The sequence below is a fragment of the Falco biarmicus genome, chromosome 4, assembly GCF_023638135.1.
Source record: "Falco biarmicus isolate bFalBia1 chromosome 4, bFalBia1.pri, whole genome shotgun sequence".
Classification (NCBI taxonomy): Eukaryota; Metazoa; Chordata; class Aves; order Falconiformes; family Falconidae; genus Falco; species Falco biarmicus.
In genome coordinates this window covers 81,645,980-81,667,927 of record NC_079291.1, presented here as the reverse complement: position 1 = coordinate 81,667,927, position 21,948 = coordinate 81,645,980, and the positions used below count along the sequence as shown (strand labels likewise).

The 21,948-nt window shown below is 38.6% G+C and overlaps 2 protein-coding genes across 8 annotated transcripts in view; one reads left to right on the top strand and one right to left on the bottom strand.

Moving 5' to 3' along the window:
• Positions 1 to 12,370, bottom strand: part of GPR146 (G protein-coupled receptor 146) — a 57,053-nt gene extending 44,683 nt beyond the window's left edge. Inside the window, exon 1 of one of the 2 annotated variants that reach the window (XM_056337152.1) lies at positions 11,547 to 12,370. The gene's annotated coding sequence lies outside the window, so the exon portion shown is untranslated. The remainder of the gene's footprint in view (positions 1 to 11,546) is intronic. The other variant, XM_056337150.1, reaches the window with a different exon arrangement.
• Positions 1 to 21,948, top strand: part of C4H7orf50 (chromosome 4 C7orf50 homolog) — a 135,761-nt gene that overhangs the window by 86,764 nt on the left and 27,049 nt on the right. For 5 of the 6 annotated variants that reach the window (XM_056337157.1, XM_056337160.1, XM_056337159.1 and 2 more), the window contains one exon: positions 19,839 to 20,014. In XM_056337157.1, coding sequence (XP_056193132.1) covers positions 19,839 to 20,014 — 176 coding nt within the window. Of the gene's footprint in view, positions 1 to 3,266; positions 3,423 to 19,838; positions 20,015 to 21,948 lie in introns of those variants that run through there. The other variant, XM_056337161.1, reaches the window with a different exon arrangement.

Below are 21,948 nucleotides of genomic sequence, written 5' to 3'. Positions count from 1 at the left end.
TTAAATTCAGTAGTTTCACTAGGGGAAGACCAGCCAAATTGTAGTGCTGTATAATGCTGGTAATGTGGTTGGTTGTTTTTTTTTTCTTTCTGAATGAACTGAAAATATAAAGAATAGTTAAAATTACAGTCTTTTGTTAGTCTGCCAGTATTGGGTGAAGTCAGTTTCATATGCCTGTATGTAACTTTTAAATGAGAAAACAAAATTCTAAGATGAAGCAATTTTACAGCAAAGTTGAGTAAAATTACAAAGCCAGATTATTTACTGATGGTTTTTTTTTTTAGTTCTGCATAAAACCCATAAACTATGGAAGTTCTTACTCATTTTCTTTTACCCTTTTGCTTATGAGAAAGGCACACCAGTGTGTCCAGTTTATTTAGAAGCTATTACTTCTGCTGTAGATACGTTGATTCACTGAGTTACTTTTACATTAGCAAATTAGGCAAAATCATAAATTATAATTATAAATTAGGCAAAAAGATAACTTGGTAGTTGAACATCAATTTGATTTTGAGATAAACACATTTCTAAGTGGGTGGGTTCAGAAGGCAGGAGTCTTCTGTCCTGACACTAAATAAAAATAGATCCTAGATGGAAATGTTTGGGGGTTTTTTGTTTGTTTTGGTTTTTTTTTTTTTTTTTTTTTTGAAGGGTGTTTGATTTAGATGTCTGATTACCTTCTATCTCAATAGCTGTGCCTCAAGATCCTGGTAATATTTAAATCATTAGTATTAGAGACCATTCCCCTTCCTATTCTTGAAGCAGCAGCTGTGAACTTTTCCACACTGTTAGATTTTTTACTAAGTAGCTAATAACACAAGTATACTCAGGGACACATAGGCATGTAAAAATACATTTTTGCATGCTTCCTATGCATGCTTCTATGACTAAGAGTTTGAAGTGGACCAAATTGAAGTTTTTGCAGTAAGATTTCAAGTTCTGACCTGATCCTTATGATTGCTCTGCTCTGTTCTGCTCGTAGTTAGCATATCACAGTGTATACGCTGTGAGGTTACACACATCAGTGATTATTGTGTGTTCTGTTTGCATAATTATGAGCCTTTTTAAAAGGCTGCTAGAGTTTAACTTTTAAAAGGGTACTGCTGCTTGCTTTCAGTAATTGCAGATCTGAATGATGTCTTCAGACGTGATGCAACTCCAAGAAGAAATGCAAAGGGAAGGACAGAGAATGACAACACGTATTGTTCTCCTCTATCTTTAACTGCCTTGACCACATCTTGTCATACATTTTTATTTGTACTGTATGCGAAGATAATTTACTTCATTTATTAGATTAGATATCTTAATAAAGTTACGGGTATGGGTTTTTATTAGATGGTAGCATTTGTTTGTTAGCTAAATAATAACAGTAAAATTTTATTTTGAACTCAATAATCATCTGTGAAACTATTGGAGCGGTTTAATAATTGACTGCTACCATTACCCATCCCAGAATTAGCAAGAAAACCTGTGAATTTTTGCAACAAAGGCAAAAAATTGCTTCTGATGTGTTTGTTGACCACTGATGGGTAGGCAGGAAGTTGAAGAGGATTTTCTCGCTCATTCTAAAATGCAGGAAGCTAACCAGCATCTTCTCACTGCAGTTCTAACCTGAGAGGGCTGGAAAGCCTGACAACTCCAATTGGAGTCTATCTTTTTCCCTGGCTGGCTGTTTCCTGCCTGTGCTTCAGTTTTTGATGGGCAGGAAGTCAGTGTATATGCTGAACAGTTAAACACTGCAATTCAAGGAGTAATGGCTCTAGCAGCCAGAGAACACCATCTAAAGGGAGAAAATAACCGAATATATACCTCACTTAAGAAGAACAGAGGGTGACTTCTCTTTTATACTATAAATATTATGAAAATGTATGTTCTGTACACTGTAAACATTTATAATTTGCTATACTGGTTATCTGTTGATTTTTTTTTTTTTATTTGCTTGTGTCAGCAAGAAAAATATCTTTATCAAAATTATCAAATCCCTGGTGAGGGTATTTGGTCCATGTCGTTATGGTCCTATTGCAAATGCTTACCCTCTGTGTAGAAGGAAAAATAACTCTTTTGGATTCCCAATAGACTGATTCTTGCCTGACACATTATGAATAATAAAAATAGATACATACATTATTGGTAGTCTTGGGTTAACTCACAAATTGGATATCATATGTTTAAAAATACTACCTTGTTGTTTGCCTAACTGAGGAGTAGTAGCTGCCTTCTGGGTGATGTTTTCAGGTTCTGCACTCAACATTAAGCATCCATATCTGACCTATAAGCAGGGAAAGCTGCCTGTTCTCCATTTTGAGGTGTTTCTGTTTACCTGCTCTGTCCTGTGCTTTGTCTGGGGTGATGCCATTTTTACTCTTGACCATCTCTCTAAATGTAGAACAGCAGCTGTTCTGTTCATGTTACGTGCTCGAGGGTTGTATGTCCTCAATTTTCTCACGTGCTTACTTTTGCCTTTGTTTCCCTTTCTTCCGCTGCTCTCTGCCTTTCTGGTATTTCACATGGTTTAGCACATCTGTCAGCTTTTTTTTGGTCCTTGTGTTACCCCATCTGCTCCATGGGGTCCTTCTTCCTGCCCCGCAGTGTCCTTCTGTGCACTTACCAGATATTCCTGCTCTTTGTACTTTCACTTCTCCTTCTGTTCCCTCCTGCATATAAACATTAATTCGTCTGACTCCCTTCAGTTTCTTGTTCCTTTTTACTAAAATATTTCCCAGTCCCTGCTGCCTCCTTTGTCTAGTTTTTTGCAGCCTCTGACTGACGTCATTGGAAGTGTAGTCGCCAGTCTTCATAATAGAACCAGACTCTTGGTGACTGACATACCTTCGTGCTTCATGGGAATAGCCTGAGTTCAGGCCCTCAGAAGCAAAAATTGTTTTCTGCCTTTACCAGGCCTCTACTGTCATTTTGAAATTGGAGGGAAAGAACTGAAAGCCCAAAACCATGCAATGCAAGGCACACCTACAAAGCAGCAAATGCCAAAAGATCTATGATAATCTGAGAGCTGGCAAGCTGAGTCTCGTCATCGCTATACATAAAAGGTAGGACACACACAGCAACATTATGTATTTTACACATAGATTTATTTTAAGGAATGGTGTCTTCAGCCAGAGGCTGCAAAAAATGGGATCCCACAAGCTGCACAGCCACTTGCTTCCACCTTGCCAGCACCTCCTCTTTTTGCTGGCAGAAATATTCACAGTGAATTGAATTAAGGAACTGACTTGATTTTAAAGTAACCTTTGGGGAGGGATAGAGAGGTAATTTTAACCCAGATGAGTTTACAGAACTGTACAAACACTTGGGCCAACACAGGGAAGAGCCGGGAGAAAATGGAGAGTGTGTCTTTTGGCAGCAGTGCTATCTTATGTGGGTTTAAATTGTTCCTGAAGCTATTACCTGATATTTTTTTATTTGTAAGTAAAGCTTTCTTTAGAGCCGACAGATAAGTATTTGGTTGTGTAATCTTTTACTGTATGCAAAATATACATCTATTTTATAAGCATATTGTTTGTACTCCTGCAATCACTGTGTGATTGTATTTCTTCCAGTAAGTTAATAATTTCTATTATATATAATGTGGATATTCTAGTGTAAAGCAGGAAAGGAAGAAATCAGAGCTCTGTGTAATGGCATTAAGCTTTTAGGCATATAGACAGCTTAAACGGACTCACAGCTGCTTAACATACGCCCTCTGCCTGAACTCATTTTATCACTTGGTATCTGACTTCTCTCAGCATATAAAAAGTTGATGTGATTGATAGCTGGTTATATGGTATTTGTCAGGGTGAACTGTGTCATTATGTGTATAGATTCAAAAATATAGAAAAATAAATCTGAAAGAACAACAACAAATAATCTGAAATTTTTTCCATTCATTAAGCTTATTTAAAGCAACTCTTTTTGTTTGCTGGAGTTGGTGATTGCTGGTTTTTCTAAGCAGCAATTGCTGAGTGATTTAACGTACATCTCTGCTCTTTTGTTTGGATTTCATTTGCAAAACCATTTGGAGTTATAAAACTGTCAACTTAAGAACATTCTATATATTTTGCTAGTGAGGGCCTCGTGTATGTAGAGTTTATACTTTTCTCTCCATTTTGTGTGCTGTTTGAATTCTCCAGTGTATATCACTGTTCTTCTTTGCGCTGGTCATTAGAATAAGTCCCATGGCTGCCTTCCCGTGGCGGCAGAAATCTTCAAAGTAATTATGAAATTGCATCTCAGATTAGTCATTAAATAAACAAATGTATGTGATCTAACCACAATATCTTGCCCTTGGCCAAGCCTAGCGTAGCAGTGTAGTACTAGAAGGCTTTGCTGATGCTTAAAAACACACAGAACTTAGAAGGCCTGACTGCAACTGGAACTGAGTCATCCATCTAACCATTAGGAAGCATAGACTAGAACTGTTAGCTATGTTAATTACAGTAGTTAAAACACAGTACGGTACCTTTCCGAACTCTCAGATTCCCTAAATTAACTATTGGCTGGGGGCTGAAAAATGTTATGCAAACTGTATTGCCTACTACGTGGAATTTTGCTTGCTATGTTTCTTTCCTGCAGAATTCCTCTGGCAGCTAAGCTCAGCGTTACATTGCGGGGAAACTGTAGGGCCCAGGTCTATCGTCGTTCTGCACGACGGTCATCTCAAGGCCTTCCTGCTGGTTCTGTGTGCAGAAAAGTCTGGAATATTGTCTGGGTAGTTCATGTATTTATTTCACATTTTCTATTCTTACTGTTCATAAGGTATGGCAGATTTAAGATAATCAGGTACTTCAAAATCCATAAATTTTGGTGTGACACATCTAGAGCAAGAGAGGAGCTGTATCACCTTTGGGGACTGAACAGCATCGTGGCTAACTCTTTAAGTGTTTTTGGTGTTTTTTTTCTTTTGCTGTTGTTGTTTGTTTGTTTGTTTGGGTTTTTTTCTTCTTTGTTTTGTTTGCTGGTTTTTTTGCGATCTCTAAGTGGTGTTTCCACCTTGTTGAAGAACTCTGTTGTGTATGTTTTTTCAAGTCCAATGAGGCTTTAGGCATTGTTGCCCTATTTCCTGAGCCGAGGGCTCCCTGCAAGGTACGGGGAGTGCAAAAGTCTTTGGGCAGGATGCAGAAAGCAATAGCTGTCAGCTCTATTTGTTACATTGGGCCATGCTAATTGCAGCTATGTAGGGCAGACACGTAAACCTGCAAAAGAGCTGACATGCAAAAATGTACAGAAAACAAAATAGTTGGGGTATGTTTATCACGTTGGAGGCTCTAGGCGCTATAAACCTATTTGGGTTTATATATGTAAAAACAAATATATACTGTATGAAAGGAGAAAATGTAGTTCTGTGATACATTGTGCTGATCACGTGCCTGAAAGTTAGGAATTTTTTAAGCTAGGAAGTTCCACAGTTGGTTTAAATTTATGTTACTTCAGGCAAGTTGCAGAGTTCGGCTTAAAACTGCCAACATGACCCATACTTCCCATCATGAAAGTTGTCAAGAGTGTTTGATGAATCAGATCATTATCTTACATTTCCAGTTGTATCCCAAGTCTAATCATAGCAAGATCTGAGTGCAGAAGTACCAAAAAAAAATTAAGGTAAACATTTTCAAAGCCAGGAAAAGTATGAATCATGCTCCTGTTTATAACCTGAAAGTTGGAATTTGTCATGAATTTACACCTCGTATTGTTACTGGATGCCTGGCTAGTCATGTACAGTGGTAGGGAAGTCAGTGCTTCAAAACCGCTTTGGCATGTTTGGAGTCAATTAATAGAAGTTTTTAAGGACCATTGACAGATCTTATGAAAGCATTAAATAAATGAAGAGTCCATTCAGAGAATCCAGAAGAATCCTGTGCAGGAAGTGCAATGTTTTGTCTTTGCTATCTTGAAAGAGAAACAGGTGTTGATTTTCCTAGCTTCTCTAACTTTTCCAGTGTTCCCTGTTCTCCTTGACGCCACGTGTCAATAACTGTGCTGCCTGCATCACTGGCAGGGGGGCATTTCTCCATTTCTACCTTACGACCTTCCAGTACGATTTTAGCTCTGAGTATTCCAAGGAAAAGTACTAATCTCTAAAGAAAGTTTAAACAAAAAGAAAAGGAAAAAAAAGAACACTTATTTGTCAAACTGATTTTTTTTTCTTTTGGAGATTGCAATTTTGAGTGTTTTAGGAAACATCTTGACTTTTAATTTAATTTTAAATACCTGCTTTCTCATTGCACATTGATAATACTGGAATGTCCCGTTATGATAGAATCTTTGTTTTAGTTTTCATTTTAGTTTTATTTTTCTGTTTCAAAGTGTGGTGTATTGTTTGCAAGTAAAAAGAAACAGGAAGCTTTTCTGTTGCCATTCAAAAAATAATTCAGACATCTTGGCTTTCTTCCAGACTAGTTAAGTTTTTTAAAAATTTCTTGAAGATCAGAATTTCCCTTGAGATGGACCTTCCATTTGCTATTAATCTCTCTCTTCCTTTGCTCTCCTTTTCTTCTGCCAAGCATAAACTACTTCACTTTCAAAGCTTTGCAATCTATTCCCACTCTGGCCATTATCCCATGTGCACTATGGAAATGTTGACTCTTCTCTCACTGACAATTTAAACATTTACCTTTGACAGTCTGCATTTTCTAATGGCCATCACCAGTGCTTTTTGCTGTGCTGCCCTGTGTGCAATGAAGCAGCTGCTTGTTGTTCCTACCTTAAAATTTTATTTTCTTTTGATCCCTGCAAAACTGCGTGGTAACAGAACAGGTATGTGGTAAACTTAGTCTTCCTGTTAGTGAGTCAGTCCATGCTTTCTTGTATTTTGCATGTTGTTCTGTCTGTAATTATCCAATATATTTAATACTTGACTTTAAAATTAGGTGGGCAACTGCCATTTTCTGTTGTGTGTATATTTGCTTTATCAAAGGTGTAAAATGTAACTTCTGCATGTAAAGCTTGATTTTGAAACTAACATGAGTTGTAAATTCAATCCAGGTAAATGATAGTATTTATTTTATAAATATGTGTAAGCTACTTATTATTGAAATATAGAATAATACGATTTTATTTTAAGGTAATTTGCTAGTTGCCTTTATTCTAAAATAAGCAAACACCACCAGCACCTTGTTTTGTGCTGCTTTTACAATGGTATCCTTCAGTGTGGTCTGTTGAAATACAAACAGGTTTTATGGAGTATTTCTACTAAACAGTCAACAGGTTTTAATTTAGGATCTTAAATCATAATTGTTTTTCAATTTTCTGCTCTGCCTCACAAAATCATAATGAGGGCACACCTGATGCTATAAAAACCAGATGTCATTTCAGTATTCTGGGACTGTGTGATAAATTTGGAGAGCTTAAAGAGTTAGTATCATAGAGGTAGGGTTATCAGGGAGCTCACAAGAACAGCAAGCATGTAAAGTGTTCCTAAATAAATAGGATCTGGGAATGGATTGCACTTCAATTTCAGAGACTTTCAGAATGCTGAAAATATGGATGCATTTTCTTAAGGAACTTTCAGGAGACCATTTCAGACTGTCAATATATTCAGATTCTTTCTTGCTACCAGTTATGTTTAATGAGACGGTACTACTTGCACTTCATTGTTGTGGTTGGAAGAGCAGCAAACAGACCTGAAGGAAAGCTAGTTAATGTAATTCATGCCAGGTCTTAGAAACATCATTCCTTTACCTTTCTTCTTGAGGCAAAACTTCTTAAACCATGATTTTCAGTGCAAACTGAACTGTATATGAGATACAAGTGGAGCTTTATAGTACTTGTTTCTTTAAACAAGTTCAGATTCTGCATACAGGTGTTCAAAGGTCTATTCATGGAAATTATATATCTTTACAAGAATAATCATTTCACAGAAATTAATTGTCACAGTAGATCACCCATCTCTGTTTATCACTGGGCATAAAGTCAAACATAGAAATCTGTAATATCCATCACATTAATTCCTTATTTTGTGTTAAGGTATGTTTCTTTTCATAACCAAAATTAGGGTCTAGTTCTCTGTCTCCCAAAGCATTTATTCTATTGTAAAGCAAATCAAGTGGCAAGGCATGAGCTGAAGCTGTTGGTACCCTTAGGCTCAGTTGTCACGGTATGAATGTTCAGAGCAGTTGAGGGGTTGCTTGTGTTCTGGGTGTTGCTGTGTGTGTCTGTTTTAGGGCTGAGGGTTGCTAAGTCATGAAATGAACATATTCTGCTAAAGAAACTAATCCTGCATACTTTTTTTTCTTGAGGGTCTCCTTTTGGTTCTTGTTCATCACAAATTGAAAATTGCAAGTTCCCGCCTATGTATGTGTGTGCAGTTGAGTGTATACATAAATATGTGTATGAAATATATTCTGGAGTATTTAGCTAAGTTTTCTAGAAGATCTTAGTATAACAAACTACAAGTGATGCTAGTTGTATTTATAAGAAATTAATGAATAGAAGTTTTGTTGAGGTCTGGGAGAATATAGAGGATTTGAAAGTAGAGTGTCTGTATACCAGGACATTGATTTCATCTAGCTATACATCCTGTTGGACTCTGAAGCTGAAACTAATGACAATTTTTTGGTAAAGAAGTAGGAAGTTTTTAATGGGTTTTGATGGCTTTTTTGTTTTTAACAAAATATGTCTTCCTAAGTCAATCATAAGAATTCCGGTTTGAATTGTAAGGAAAACCACCTTTCCCAGAGATTGATAACCATTTATTTTTCTTTTAATAATTAGGCTTCTGCTTCATTAGTCTTTCCCATAGATGGGGAAAAAAATGTATCTTCTCTAACTGTATGTTTAATTATGTTCCATTTTGGAGTCAGAATGGGTACGTTACAGAGAAGCTGTCAATTTGAGACTGAGCAAAGTAAATATACTCAGCTGAATGAATCCAGTACTGTGAACATGAACCACTGGTATAAGTCAGAAAGGAGAAACCGTGAAGCTCTACAGTATTGCGGAAGTATCAGATCATGTCCATTTGAAACAGAGGGCAGCACTCTTTTTTCCACCAGTGCAGGCACAAGTATTACATATCACTCAAGATGGGCTATCCAGGTGTTTAGCAGACCCTGATGTTTGCACTTTTATTGTTGAATTTCAGCATTTTTGGAATAGCCATTCAGCTTGTTTTGTAGAATCCCAGATCTTTCCCTTCATAAAGATTTAGACAGGTGAGATTAAAACAAAATGTCCTTCCACCTTTAAAACCATTTCCTCTACTTTGCTGACTGTTACAAAGCCTTATATACTGTTTTCAGAAAGCCCTTTTACCAACATATTTTGCTGGAGGGACAATTGGTATGAACAGTTAGGAACTCTTGACTATGCCGAAAATGTGATTGTTGCTGATGACATGGAACTATTAAGACTAGTAGAAATGTGAGAAACTGGCTCCTGTTTGTTCTATTTTGTTGTATCCAACCCAGCAGAGTGACATGGGACTCTTCTGGATCTCCATACTCCAAAGGAAGAGTCTGAAGTCCAGGGAATCTGCTTTAATAACATTGCCATGACTGAAAAACTTTGCCAAGTCTTGCTGTGTGGTATGATTGCTAGAATAGCTGCATTTGGTCAAAACTTCTGAATGAGAAAATACCTTTTTTTCCTCTCTTGCACGTTTGAAAAGAACACATTCCATTAACAATAAATACTGTGGAAACTCACACCACTTAGCCTCTGAAAAATGCATCACTGTGAACAAAAATACCCTGCACTCTGCTTTAATGATAATACTTATATTTTCTGCTGAGGGGATAATGGGGAGGAATATCATTTGAGCTTGAGAATGTTGGTACAAGTGATATGCATTGTCTGAGTTCCACTAAGCTTTCCTTGTTTGAAATTTTAAGTAAAGACTTGAATGAGTTCCTCTGCATAAGGATAAATTTAGCTCCAAGAGCAGTGCAAAACAGACTTGTCAGTTGGTGTGGGAGTGGTTGCTGTGATTCCTGAACTATGAAGATGCTGTCATTTCTGCAAAGGATCTGTGCAGGGGGAGGCAAAACACGGAGCAGATACTGAAAAGGTAAATTGCGGGTCTGTGGATATGCTCAAACTCTCATATGGGGATGTATTGTGTTATAAATCACAACTTTACTTTTTCATTGTAAATTACTGTTCTTTAATTACATCTTCAGCTATAATTTTGTGACTTTTTTGTGTCTAGAGTTCAAAACTGGACTGATAAAATCAGCATAAAAATGTCTTACTATTTAAATACTGCCTCAGCTATTTTCATAGCTTGATCAGAACAGTTCATGTTTTAATTGAGCTTAAAATTATGTGCAAAAAATAACAGTCCCTTACTTCTGGTCATGGAGGTGTTCTCCAGGTCACTCTTCAAGTGTGTGGGTCATTTCCACGTGATGTGAAAATAACGACGTCACCCTTAAAAGGCTGTGTTTTCCAAAGAAAGTGCAACATCGCACCTGCAGAAATACTTACGCACTTGACATACTAAATTCTTGCATTCTGCCTGCTGGTGCAGAAATAAAGGAGATGCTGGGAAGTTAAGTCTCTTCTCTCTATCTACCATCAGAGTCATCCAGACTGTGTACCCCACAGGCTTGGGATAATGAGGTGCCGAAACAGTGAGTGGAAGAGGAGGCATCCAGTCCCTTCCTAGCCCTCTCCGGCAGTGAGTGTGTGTGTGTTGCTGTCAATGTGTAATGATGACCAGCATGGAGGGGCAAGCATGGTTGCCCTTGCTCCACAGGCACCTATTTATTATCTGTTCCAATGAATTCCTGCCACTGCTGGAAAAGAAATATAGCTATCATCATTTTTGCTTGCCTTGCAGAAGGCAGGCTTTGATTTCACCCTTCATGTCTCACTGAAGTCCTGATAAATCATCTGAAGTTGGCCAAAAACTTGAGAAGCATATTGTGATCTGCAGCTGTGATCTGTGTCTTTCCCATTTTTATAGGAATATCTGTGTAAAAGCTTCATGCATTAAGATAATGGCAGAACATACACATGCTGGGTAAACCTCTGCTGGTCATTCCTAAACAATGTCCAGGAATCCCCCTCGGCTGTATCAACAAGTCATTGCAAAGTTCTTTTTGACAAAACAGGCTAGCCCCCCGTGCATGCAAGTTGCTGTAATTCATGCTACAGATCAGCACATGGAACTCGGTGCAAGTATGTGCTGTATGTGGCTGCTATGGTGATTAAAATACATAAATAAAATAGATAAATATGGACCATATTAGAAATTCATTACTGGCACTCTCTCAGATCACAGTCAGCTCCAGCGTGCGGTGTCAGTCGTGCTTCCTCGCTCTGAGTGGGCCCTCCTGGACTGGGAGCGTGAGCTCCTGGAGGGGCTGCACTTAACGGCCCCGTCCTACCTTGTCAGGTAGCAAATTCAACGCAAAAACAGTAAACAAAGGGCTTTTGTGCATGTTTTATAGTTGTGAGGATTAGTGGCCCGACAAGACGGGTCAAGCTTATGTGTTAACTTGCCTGAGGTTAACGAGGGATGACATGGGGCAATCTGTAGAGGCTGAAGCAGAAAGGTCTCGCTCTGATTTTGGACGCGGTACAGAGAATCGTTAAAAGCGGGTTCTGCTTACCTGGGTCGGTGTGTCGGTCACGTGTTCCCTGTTTCGGCTGCTTTAGGATGTGGATTGTGCCAATCTCAGGCGCTTGCTTGCAGTTCTGCCGCAGCTTCAGAGGTTCCCTCTGCTGTGGTGGACATCCTAGCCTGTATGTGGGCTCTGGCTGAATCAAGTTGCCGCTTTTCTTTCCCCTCTCACCTTTTAGCATGCTCCGACTGTAAAATCCATCCCTTTCCTGAAATGCAGAACGATGCACTTGTCCGATGAAGTTTTTCCAGGCGGGATTCAAATTCCAAACAAGCCTTTCATTTCCTTCGCGCGGGGGGGAGAGCGAAGGCAGGGAGGCGAAGGAAAGTGCTTGCTTCCTTTAAACCCCCACCAGCGTCTTCCCAGCGCTGGAAGCGAAGTAGCTTGTCATGGTGATCTTCAGAGTTTTTAACTTTAGGGGGGAGGGAGAAAGTGGAAAGCAAACTGAATGCTGTAGTGGAGATTTCTCTCTTCCCCCACTGGGCCCCTTGCCGACTGTTTTTATTGATTTCAATCACTGGAGGCTAGCTGGCTCTCAGAAGAAACACTGTGTAATGTGTTCTTTCCTGGCTTTCATTAAAGAAACTCAATGCAGTGCGGTCACGCTGCCGAGCTTGCCTGGCAACCTGCCTACACCCTGTGGTACCTCTTTCATTGGAGGAGATCGAGCTCGTGGTTTGGGGTTGTTTTATTTTTTTTATTATTTTTTTTTAATTCTCCAGCAAGGATTTCAAAACAGCCAGTGCTCTGCTACTACCTCCTCTCGCAACCCAATGTCTTTTCTTTTTAAGCTTTGGAAAAATTGTCAGCACCCCTAAAGGGGACGACTTTGGTGGCGATGGAAATGAGTGCTGCGACAGTCTCATGCTCCTATTAAAATTCCTCTGTGTGTTTCTGGGGAGGGGTTAAAAGGGCTGTGTGTAAGCCACAGGGATGTGGATACAAATGATTTCCGAGGGGTTTCCTTTTTTTTTTAAATTCCAACTTCTCCTGATTGGTTAACGTGGTTTAATTAAGAGTAAGAGAGTAAGCAAAATCCTTCAGCAAATATGTAAAAATTCCTGGCAGTGCTGTAGTTGCAAATGAAGCAAAACTGCATTCCCCAAGCCTGCAGTCAAAGTGGTGTCTTAAATATTTCTGTTGTAGTCAGGACCGATACTGGTGGAGAAAAATGAGAAATAAAATATGAAACTAATTTATGCCTTAGAACTTAATCTGCTACAGTATGTATTTTTTAGGAGCAAATGGTTTATAAAGTGGAATTCAACAAGCTAGGTTTTGTAAATCGTATTGTTCTGTGCACCTATAAATACTTTCACTTAATTTAGTAAATTGTTCAATTTCTTTGTATTCAGCAGTTCTAATGATAACATGTTATGTGCTCTTCAGAATTGACTAAATCTACAAAACATGTAAAGATCACATAGTTGTAAATTAAGCTGGGTTTCAAGCTAATAAAGGTGCATCTATTCTAAATTACAGCTGCAAATTTAAGGTGCTACCTAATCACCTGTGCTTGTGAGATACTATAGCTGTGTACACAGGGATGCTTTTTTTTTTAAAAAAAATATTTACACAACCACTGAAAGAATCCTTTCCTGCATCAGAAAGGTAAAAAGCTTGTTTTTATTTAATCTGGCTTCCTGCAGAACTTGTTTGAGGCTTTTATGCCTTGGTTGCATCTACAGAAACCTTTGCAAATCAACTTAATGTAAGTTATTCCCAGTGCTTTTGTTGTGAGGAGCTGAGATTCTAAAAACACCTAGCTTTTATGAAAAAGTATATTTTTTTCTTTGAGCAATGTGTAATTTTAAAACAATCTTCCTCTGTAAGTGCTACAGACATGCTATATGGAGGTATGCTTCTTTAAATGTTACTTTTCATTCAAAATTTGCTTTCTGCATGGTAATGAAATTTCATATGCCTTCTGTGGTCATACTTCTTTTCCTAAGGTGCTAAATGATAGAAAATAGTTACTTAAATTCAATATGGCTGTGAACTATTTTATGCAAATGCTGTAGCTGTAGCACGGTTCTTTGGCAAGCCCCAGACAGTAAATCATTTGTCAATCTTTCTTTTATGAACTTTGCATCTAAGGATTTGCAGCCTTTCTTCTTTGTAGGTTTTGAACTGTGTTTATAGATTTTGCTTTTTGTTTTTAAGCTGGCAGATGGCCAGTTGTCTGGGTTAATATCTGTTATGTAAGATAGAATGTTTTGTGTGCTGATAGCATGCATGGGGACTTTTGGGGGCAAAAGACTACTTGTAAGCAGAAGCCATTACGTGACAGGTTGGTAGCTCCTCGTCAGCTCTTGGTCAGTGAACAAAGCCCCTTTTGACATTTTCCTATATTAAAAGTTATGCAATAATATGAGCTTAATGAACAAACAAGGCGATACTATGCTTCTACTATGAAATAAGCTGTATCATCTGTTTCCCCATCTTTTTTGTTGGAGTTCAAAAATTTGACACCCTTTTTATGTTTGTCGCTGTTAGTCAAGTTGTAATTTATTCCTCTGAATTTCTGATGTTGCTTGCTTTGCTGTTGTACAGACTTGTGTTGCTGTGCTGGTGGAAAAGGATAAAAGTCTATTGGCTTTTGGAGGAGCTGGATTCACTGGTACTAATAAATACTAAATTTGGTGTTGTGGCTTGGTCTGTGGTTACTGCTATGGGTTTGGCAGCAAAGCTGAACCCTGAGTAGGCGGAAAGTTCAGACCTACACAGGCGAATCCCAAAGGCAGATTTGTAATCTACGAGTATTTTGTTCATTGCGGCAATTCTTCAGTTTCTGACTCTGTCAACCTTATGCTGTGCTGGCAACAGACAACTAGGGATGCAAATGTCTCTGAAACAGTGATGAGCAAGGAGGAACAGAAATTTTGAGATGATGTCTTCAGTTCTACTCAAGTATGAGGTAGTCAAGGACATTTGGGTAACTATAAATCTGGAAACAAACTTAAAAATGCACTTTTCTGCTAAAACATAACACAATTACTGTGCTGTTAATACTATCTTGGTACTGGTTGCCCAGCTATTACAATTTGTAGTCCCCTGGCTTTTATGTAGATGCAGTTGCTGATAAACTAGACATGTTTGGTTTTGCCACTTTCGTTGCAGAAAAAGCGGTCGGATATCTTCAAGAAATCCAGTTTTAGGTACATCTTTCTTCCAATTTCTCTTGCAGTTACAGTTTTTCTCTGTTCCGAATTGCTTAGCAGAACTGCCTTACATTATTAAATGCTTTAGTTTGAGATGGCTCCCCCTTTATGACGGGTAAGCTCATTTCTAAAAATCACTTACAAAATGCTTTAAATTTATGCAGTATTTCTGGATTACAAAGAATAATGGAAAAATTTAACCGGTATCTAAAACTGCCACCACTGAAGCTGCCATGTATTTTGAGTCAGATACGTTAGACTATTTACAGTATACTACTATGTTTACCTACAATTCCAAAACTGTAGTAGAGAACTGGCATTGGTGAAAGGGACTGTATTGGCAGTCATAGCACTTTGCGGATGGACATGGAATTTACTTGAAGATGTCTGAGCTCACATCTCCATTCCATTGCAAAAATGACATGTTTTTTTATGAGCATAAGTGTTAAAAATCTGGGGGTCTGTCTTTTACTTAAAATATGGCAACCAGTGGCAATATCCCTTTTAGCACCTTTTCAGGCCCTCTGGAAAGTTTCCAAGTAGAAGACTCCCACCTCCTTAATCACAAGAAAACACTGGCTCTCCTCTGAAGGTCATTCATTCAAGTGTACTGACCTAGCCTGACCTTGTTTAGATTGAGATCTAATGAGCCCATGATCCAAGGTGGTGTGGTAACTCTCAGCAGGCTTTGCAAATAAGCAAGTGTTGTGTTTTGCTGTATGCATGTGGTTTAAATTTATCACGTCAATAAACAAGTGTCTCTCACACTCAAATATGGACTTCACTATGTTGTAGTTAAGACTAAATTGTAGCACTACAAATTGTGATGTCACTTTATAAATATAGAAGGAGACAACATGGAATATTTATGACCTCAAAACAATGGAGTCCTGTTGGTTGGGATTTTTGAATTTAAATAATGACAGAATGCTAAAACTCTTAATCCAAATGGCTCAAAGACTTCTGACACATCTTTCAGAGAAACATTCAAGATAAGGTTCAGGGAAAGTGAAATTACAAAGTAAGGCTGTTGATTTAAAGAAAGGAGAGGTGCATCATAACAGATGCATAACAGAGGAGTATCATAACAGAGGTCATCCAAGTTAAAATAAATACAGTTAGGATTTAAATTCTAGTGAAACATTTAGTTTTGTTTTCTTTTGAGTCCCAGGTTTTGGGAAGGTTGGTGTTGGTTGTGGGTTTTTTCCTCCAGATTGCAATAAAACTATGCTCGGCTTCAGTGGAGAGTATACCACCAAATGTAGGTATTTTACGAAGCACTTAAAACTTCAGGCTTTCAAATTTTAAATCAGTCATGGACAGATTGTGGTACATATACTAGATTAATCAAGTTGACATGGATGGATAAAAGCATAGTTGCAACTAGAAAAGTTGTTGGAGCTGTAAGGTTGTGAGCGCTTTCACAGAATGCGTGCTGGGAGTCCCGAACAGAAGCCTGATGAATCCAGTTTTGCTCGGGTGATGATGTGGGCCGGCAGAAGGTACCTCCAGCTGTAAATCCTGACTCTTTCAGGGCCAGGACAGCACCAGCCCCGCAGGGAAAACAATGCACTTGTTTCAGACGGCCCACGGTGCATCAATTGCGGTGCTGGAAACAAATGTTGTTAGGACTCAGTATTTATGTTGGGACCTACAGGGAGGGAGCAACTTGTTTTGTTTTTAATGGAGCGGTTGGGGAGAGGGAGAAAAAGCTTTTTGATAATGCGAGGAATGCTGGGGGGAAGGGAAGGTACAGAGATATGCATTTACTGTAAGTATGAAGAAGCGGAGGCCTCTTTATCAGACTGGCTCTAATGATGTGCCACGGTCACTTTATTTGAAAGCTTCATGGCTCACAGAAAAGTAAACAAATTCATTACATTATTTTTAAAAGAAGATTAACTGTAGTGTGTAGTCTGTTGGACAGCTGCTGTAGTAATCTTTTACAAACACTTTATAAATGACCACCCTCAGTGTTTTCCTGGGCTTTGTGTGGCTGGATTGTTATTTTAGTAAGTACCAGGGTGGCTTTTCAAATGAAAACGTTGTTTCCTGTGTAACAATTACGTACCTACATTCACCCTAAATATTATTTTATTCTCAGCATGAGTTATAAAATGTCTTCTATACAAATGCAACATATGTTGCTTTTTCCCATGTATTTGCACATGAATGCTGGCTTTTCCGTAAAACTAACTAAAAAGTACTTTGAACAAAGAAAGCAAATCCTCTTTACTGTCCCACTCCTATTTATTCTGATTTCTGCTTTCTTGCCCCTTTTTTTCTCTATGAAAACAAAGTTGGAAGGATGAGTCAGAGTAAACTTAGATGATATGCGAATTGACACTGAACGAATGTTTAGCCCTCAGCAGGTGTCTTTGACAAATAAGACTGTGTTCAGGTATTGTCTTGTTTAGCCATCCTTTGCTCGATTGTTGGCAAGAATAATGTTATTTAGCACCATGTCTGGATTTTCATTCCAAAGCACTCAACTAACATGAATTGATGTAACACTATAAAGTGGTTTTAACCACTTTCCATAAGGCGGTTGATCTCCTTGTGCGTTCCAGTTTCAGTTACGGATTCCTCAGACAGGTGAGGAGGGAGCAGGGAGAGGAGGAAGAGCGTTCTTTTGCACTCAGTTTGACCTCTGTGGGTTCCCTTCAGCAGAGGACTCTGCTGGGGAGTACGATGCTGTAGTAAAGCTGCTGGATCTGAATCAAGTCCACTCTGTGAATGTGATTCTTGATCTTGGAAATGTTGGTGGCAGTTAGGCTCCTTTGTCTTCCCCAGCCTTGGGATGTGAGATGCGAGTACAGCTGCTGTAGGCATGCGTGGCTCCTCCAGACTGCCTTACTTGTCTCTATATACTCCACTTCCATCAGCTTATACCTCAAGTACTTGTCTGAGGGACATGCAGATTTGGCAGAAACATCAGAACAGAAAGTGTACTTTATTTTGAGCAGAAGAATTACGGATTTAAATAACTCAACCAAACACTTGCATGCAATCTCCCATTTTTCTGTCTTGTCATACTGGAGTCTGCTTCAAAGTCCACTTGTGTACAGGTAAGGTAGACATTTCCTGGGCCACCTTACATCCATGCCATTTCCACTGCTGTCAGCGGGTGGCTTTTCCCTACCCAGAGACCTCGTTGTCTTATAAATATAGCCTGGCTTCACAGGAATCTGTTCCTTGCCCAGGTTGTCTTAACAAACCCAGTACAATTGTTGAGGAAGTGCATTAAGTAATGAAGACATTCACAAATCATTACTGTTTGGGCAACACCTCTATCACATTTCACATTACTGCAAACACTGTTTCCACAGTGTTGCCCACAGCCCTATCTCTTCTTGTTAAATGTCAAGAGCAGGATATTTAAATGATCTTTACAGAAAGGTGCTGAATATGTTTAGGTAAAAAAAATGCGAGCCTGACAACCTACTCCAATCTGAGCCTGTAGTTTAGAAGTCTGTCAATGTTTGCAGTTTTGAGTTGGCTATAAGTGATAGTAGGGGAGTAGTACAGCAAGCAGGAGCTGAAAACCCTGAGCTCATCAGAAAAGCTAATGCTTCTAGTATTTTTGCTACTGGATTTCTGTTGGAAATTCTTCTGTTTGGAAGAGAAAGTGAGATTTAAGTGGTCCTTGTGCATACCTTTAGCCTGCATTTTATTCCAGTGTCTGACCGATGGAGGTGGCTAAGAAAGCAGCAGTTCCTTAAACCAGGATGAAGGTATCAAAGTTTTATTTGGGACCATGTGGGATCTGTAACTATCATATAAGCTAAGAATTAGCACCACTCCTTCAGTCTTGGACTTGGAAATACCTAGAAGCAAGAAAAACACAGTGTAAGAGTCTTGTCTGCAGAATTTCTTACTTTTTTCATTGCTCCATTGTTACTGGGAGGTTGCACAGAACTGGTGGCTTCATAGTGTCCAAATGCCTTCTGCTTCCCGGGGTACACAGGGGTTTGGATAGCCAGAATCTATTTTGTCTACAGTTTTTTGAAGGTCTGTGTATGATGATCATCAGAGTAGTTAGGGTTCTGTAAAGAGTAGATCTCTCAGGGAAGTCTTGGCGAGGGCATTGAAGAAACAGCTATCTAGTATTAGACCAGCGGCTGTTTCATTTTATGCTTTTAGTTGCTATTTAACGATTCAGTGAGACTATTGCCTGGAAAGATAGGAATTCCTAGACATTTAGGAATCCCTGGAGTCAATCTCATCTTGCTATGGAACAGCATTTTATTTCTACACTGTGTAATCTCACACTGGATTTTCCTTGCTAAATGCAGCGTATCTATTTAATGCTCTTCATCTGTACATGAAATACTTATTTTCCTTTTGGGGTATACTTACACATATATTTGCAGCAATATAGTTTTAGACGTGAATAATTAACTATTCTGTCTGCAAACCTAAAGAAATTTCAGCCTGTGTGGAATATATGTGTATATGTTTATTGAAGATCGTGCATATGTTTACCCAAGATTGCTAAAGGATCTCCAAGACGTCTTGGATGAAGGTGGTAGTTCCCAAATCTCCTTTTGGCATAATGGTGATGAAGCCCCTGTGTGGCAGACAGGTTTTCTCAGCTCAGGGAAGTGTGACGTTACACAACAAACAGCCCCAGAAACTAAGGAAACCCTACTTCTCCCACTTAAATGTGCGTATGCTAAAAAAAAAAATAAATAATAAAATAATAAAAAAAAATCCTTCCCCCTCCCTCCACTATGAAACAGTCTCTGCTGTTCACATTCCCCTCTCAGGTTTGAGTATGGGAGAACAAACAGCACAACAAATTTTAGATATGATGTTTAATACATAGCTATAAATAAGGTGCTCAGATTACTGTACTGCTGTGAACAGTACAATCATCTATAGAAGGCAGTTTCTCTAATATAAGTAGATAAATAAATAGATTTCTGGAAGTGCGGTATTTACAGTTGTGTGAATTGAGCAGAGTAGAGAGGTGATGGAAGTATAGTGAACAGTAGAACTATGGAACTTGAAGCTTCTGGTTTTAAATATTACCTGTGCCCTTCAATTGCATCTATGCATATTTTGTTCACTTTCCTATAGAAATATAAACAATTTAATCAAATGTTGATTATTTCAGGCAGCAAAAGAAGAGGAAGAACTTACTGCAGAGGAAAGGAGAAAACTGGAAAGAAAACTAAAAAAAGAGCGCAAGAAGAAGGAAAAACAGCTGATGAGGGAAGCTGGAATCTCTACTAAAAAAGTTCAGCCCAAAAAGCCGTCGGGATCTGAGCTGGCTCTGGCCTATTTAACCAGGTAAGAACAGTAAAACCACTGCAGGTGCTCCCTACAGAAGTGACCTGGAAACAATGCCAGAAATCCAGAACAAGCTGAACCAAGTAATAACACATTAAAGGAAACTGCTGTAGTTAAGTACTAAGTTAATGTTTCATCTCCGTTGACACCCTAGCGTACAGTTGATCACCCCATTGTATTTGTGTCACAGGAACAACTGAGAGATGTTAAGTATGGTGCAAACATTTTATAGAAAGACAGCGCCTGTCCTGAAGAACTTTTAGTCGATATATAAATATCACCGGGTTAGCTGCGCTTATAAAGATGAAACTCACATTGCAGAAAAGATTGCATTGAGGAAATTAGTTTTGTTTGAGTGCGCTGTTCTAAGCAAAGGAGTTCCAACTGTTCTCTTTATATAAGCGAATTGCATCAAGTGGTTAAACATTATGGAGTCTGATTTTAACATCCTGCGTGATGTTTGGATCTTTGTAAGTTGAGATGGGATTATGCACTGTTTTAAAGTTAATAGTGTACAATGCCTTATTTTTGCATACAAAAGTATACAGCAAGTATATTAGCTGATTTCAGATCGGAAGCAATTACTTTGCCTAGTTAGTGCACTTACTCAGAATACTTAACCATAGACTGTGTTTTATGTTGGAACTTTAAACTAAAGAACTACAGCAAAGCATTCATAGTACCCTACAGACAGTAAGAGATTATATATAAACAGGAAGATGGTGTTTGGGTTTTTTTTTTCCAAACTACAGATTATACCCTGTCTGTAGGACCTCCAAAAGACATGGCATGTTACAAATAGTGGGTTACCACGTGGAATAATTCCAGGGTTGCATCTCTGGCCATGCTCAAAACTGAAGCATCCAGACTGTCTGAATTGTTACTTACCACTCTCAGTGGGGAGGGAGGAAATTAATTGCATTCCAGGCAGAGGGACATGTGCATTTTTGTTACATAACCCTCAGCACGCAGCGATAGCAAAATGACAGTAATGTTTTTGATCTGGAAAACAGCTGGAGCAGTTCACTGTTTTGAACTGCAAATGGATTGACAGCTAGCTTTGAACCATCTGCTCAGACTATACTCTGGTATGTTTGCTAGTAAGTGGTGGATCTCTAGATAATGGATTTCAGGTTTGGAAAGCAAAGGAACAAGCTGTTGGTTTTTGATTGTTATTCCACTGTTACCCATATGGATTTTTGCCTTGTTAGGTGAAAGAATATGAAGCTGTATTTGAACTAATATTTGAACCAATTTGGCTCTAGAGTTTCACTTAACCTGTACCAAATTACCTTGAAATAGTAAACCTGCTATGTCATTTAGTCTTGTAATACACAGAGTCCAAGAGCTGTATGTACAGCAATAGGTTGTAAGGGATTATTTCAGCAATAGACAATTTGAATCTTGTAGGCTTAACAGGGATAGGCATAAGATGTTGAACTGCCAAGCAAACATAACCACAGCAGTGTTCTAGCCCCAAATGTGCTGGGACCGTCTTGCACCATTGTAAATTACAGAAAAACAGCTTAATCCTTTTACACCTCAAATGTTTTTTCAACCCAGCAAAAGTGGAAAAAGAAACAAGTGGATTTAAAGTAATCAGAGAAGTAATATATTAGCTGGGGAAAAGAAACTAAAATTTGAGCTCTGGAAGTCCATTGCAAAACCCCCAGCAGCTTCAAGGGGTTTGGCTCAAGGATTTCAGTCTACATGTTTTTGTAGACTACAGGCCTGAATAATATGTGGGAGGATGAACTAATCTTACAGATGCAAGAGATTAATATAATTGGAGGTAAACAAAAGGGTGCTGTGGATTTATGGTTTGCCCCACATACGATAAAAAGCCTTACATGACATAAGGGTTGCTAAGTGGCATCTTAATTCCCTGATGACGTGAATTTCCCGTAGGACAGGTGGAACTTGAAGTACCATAT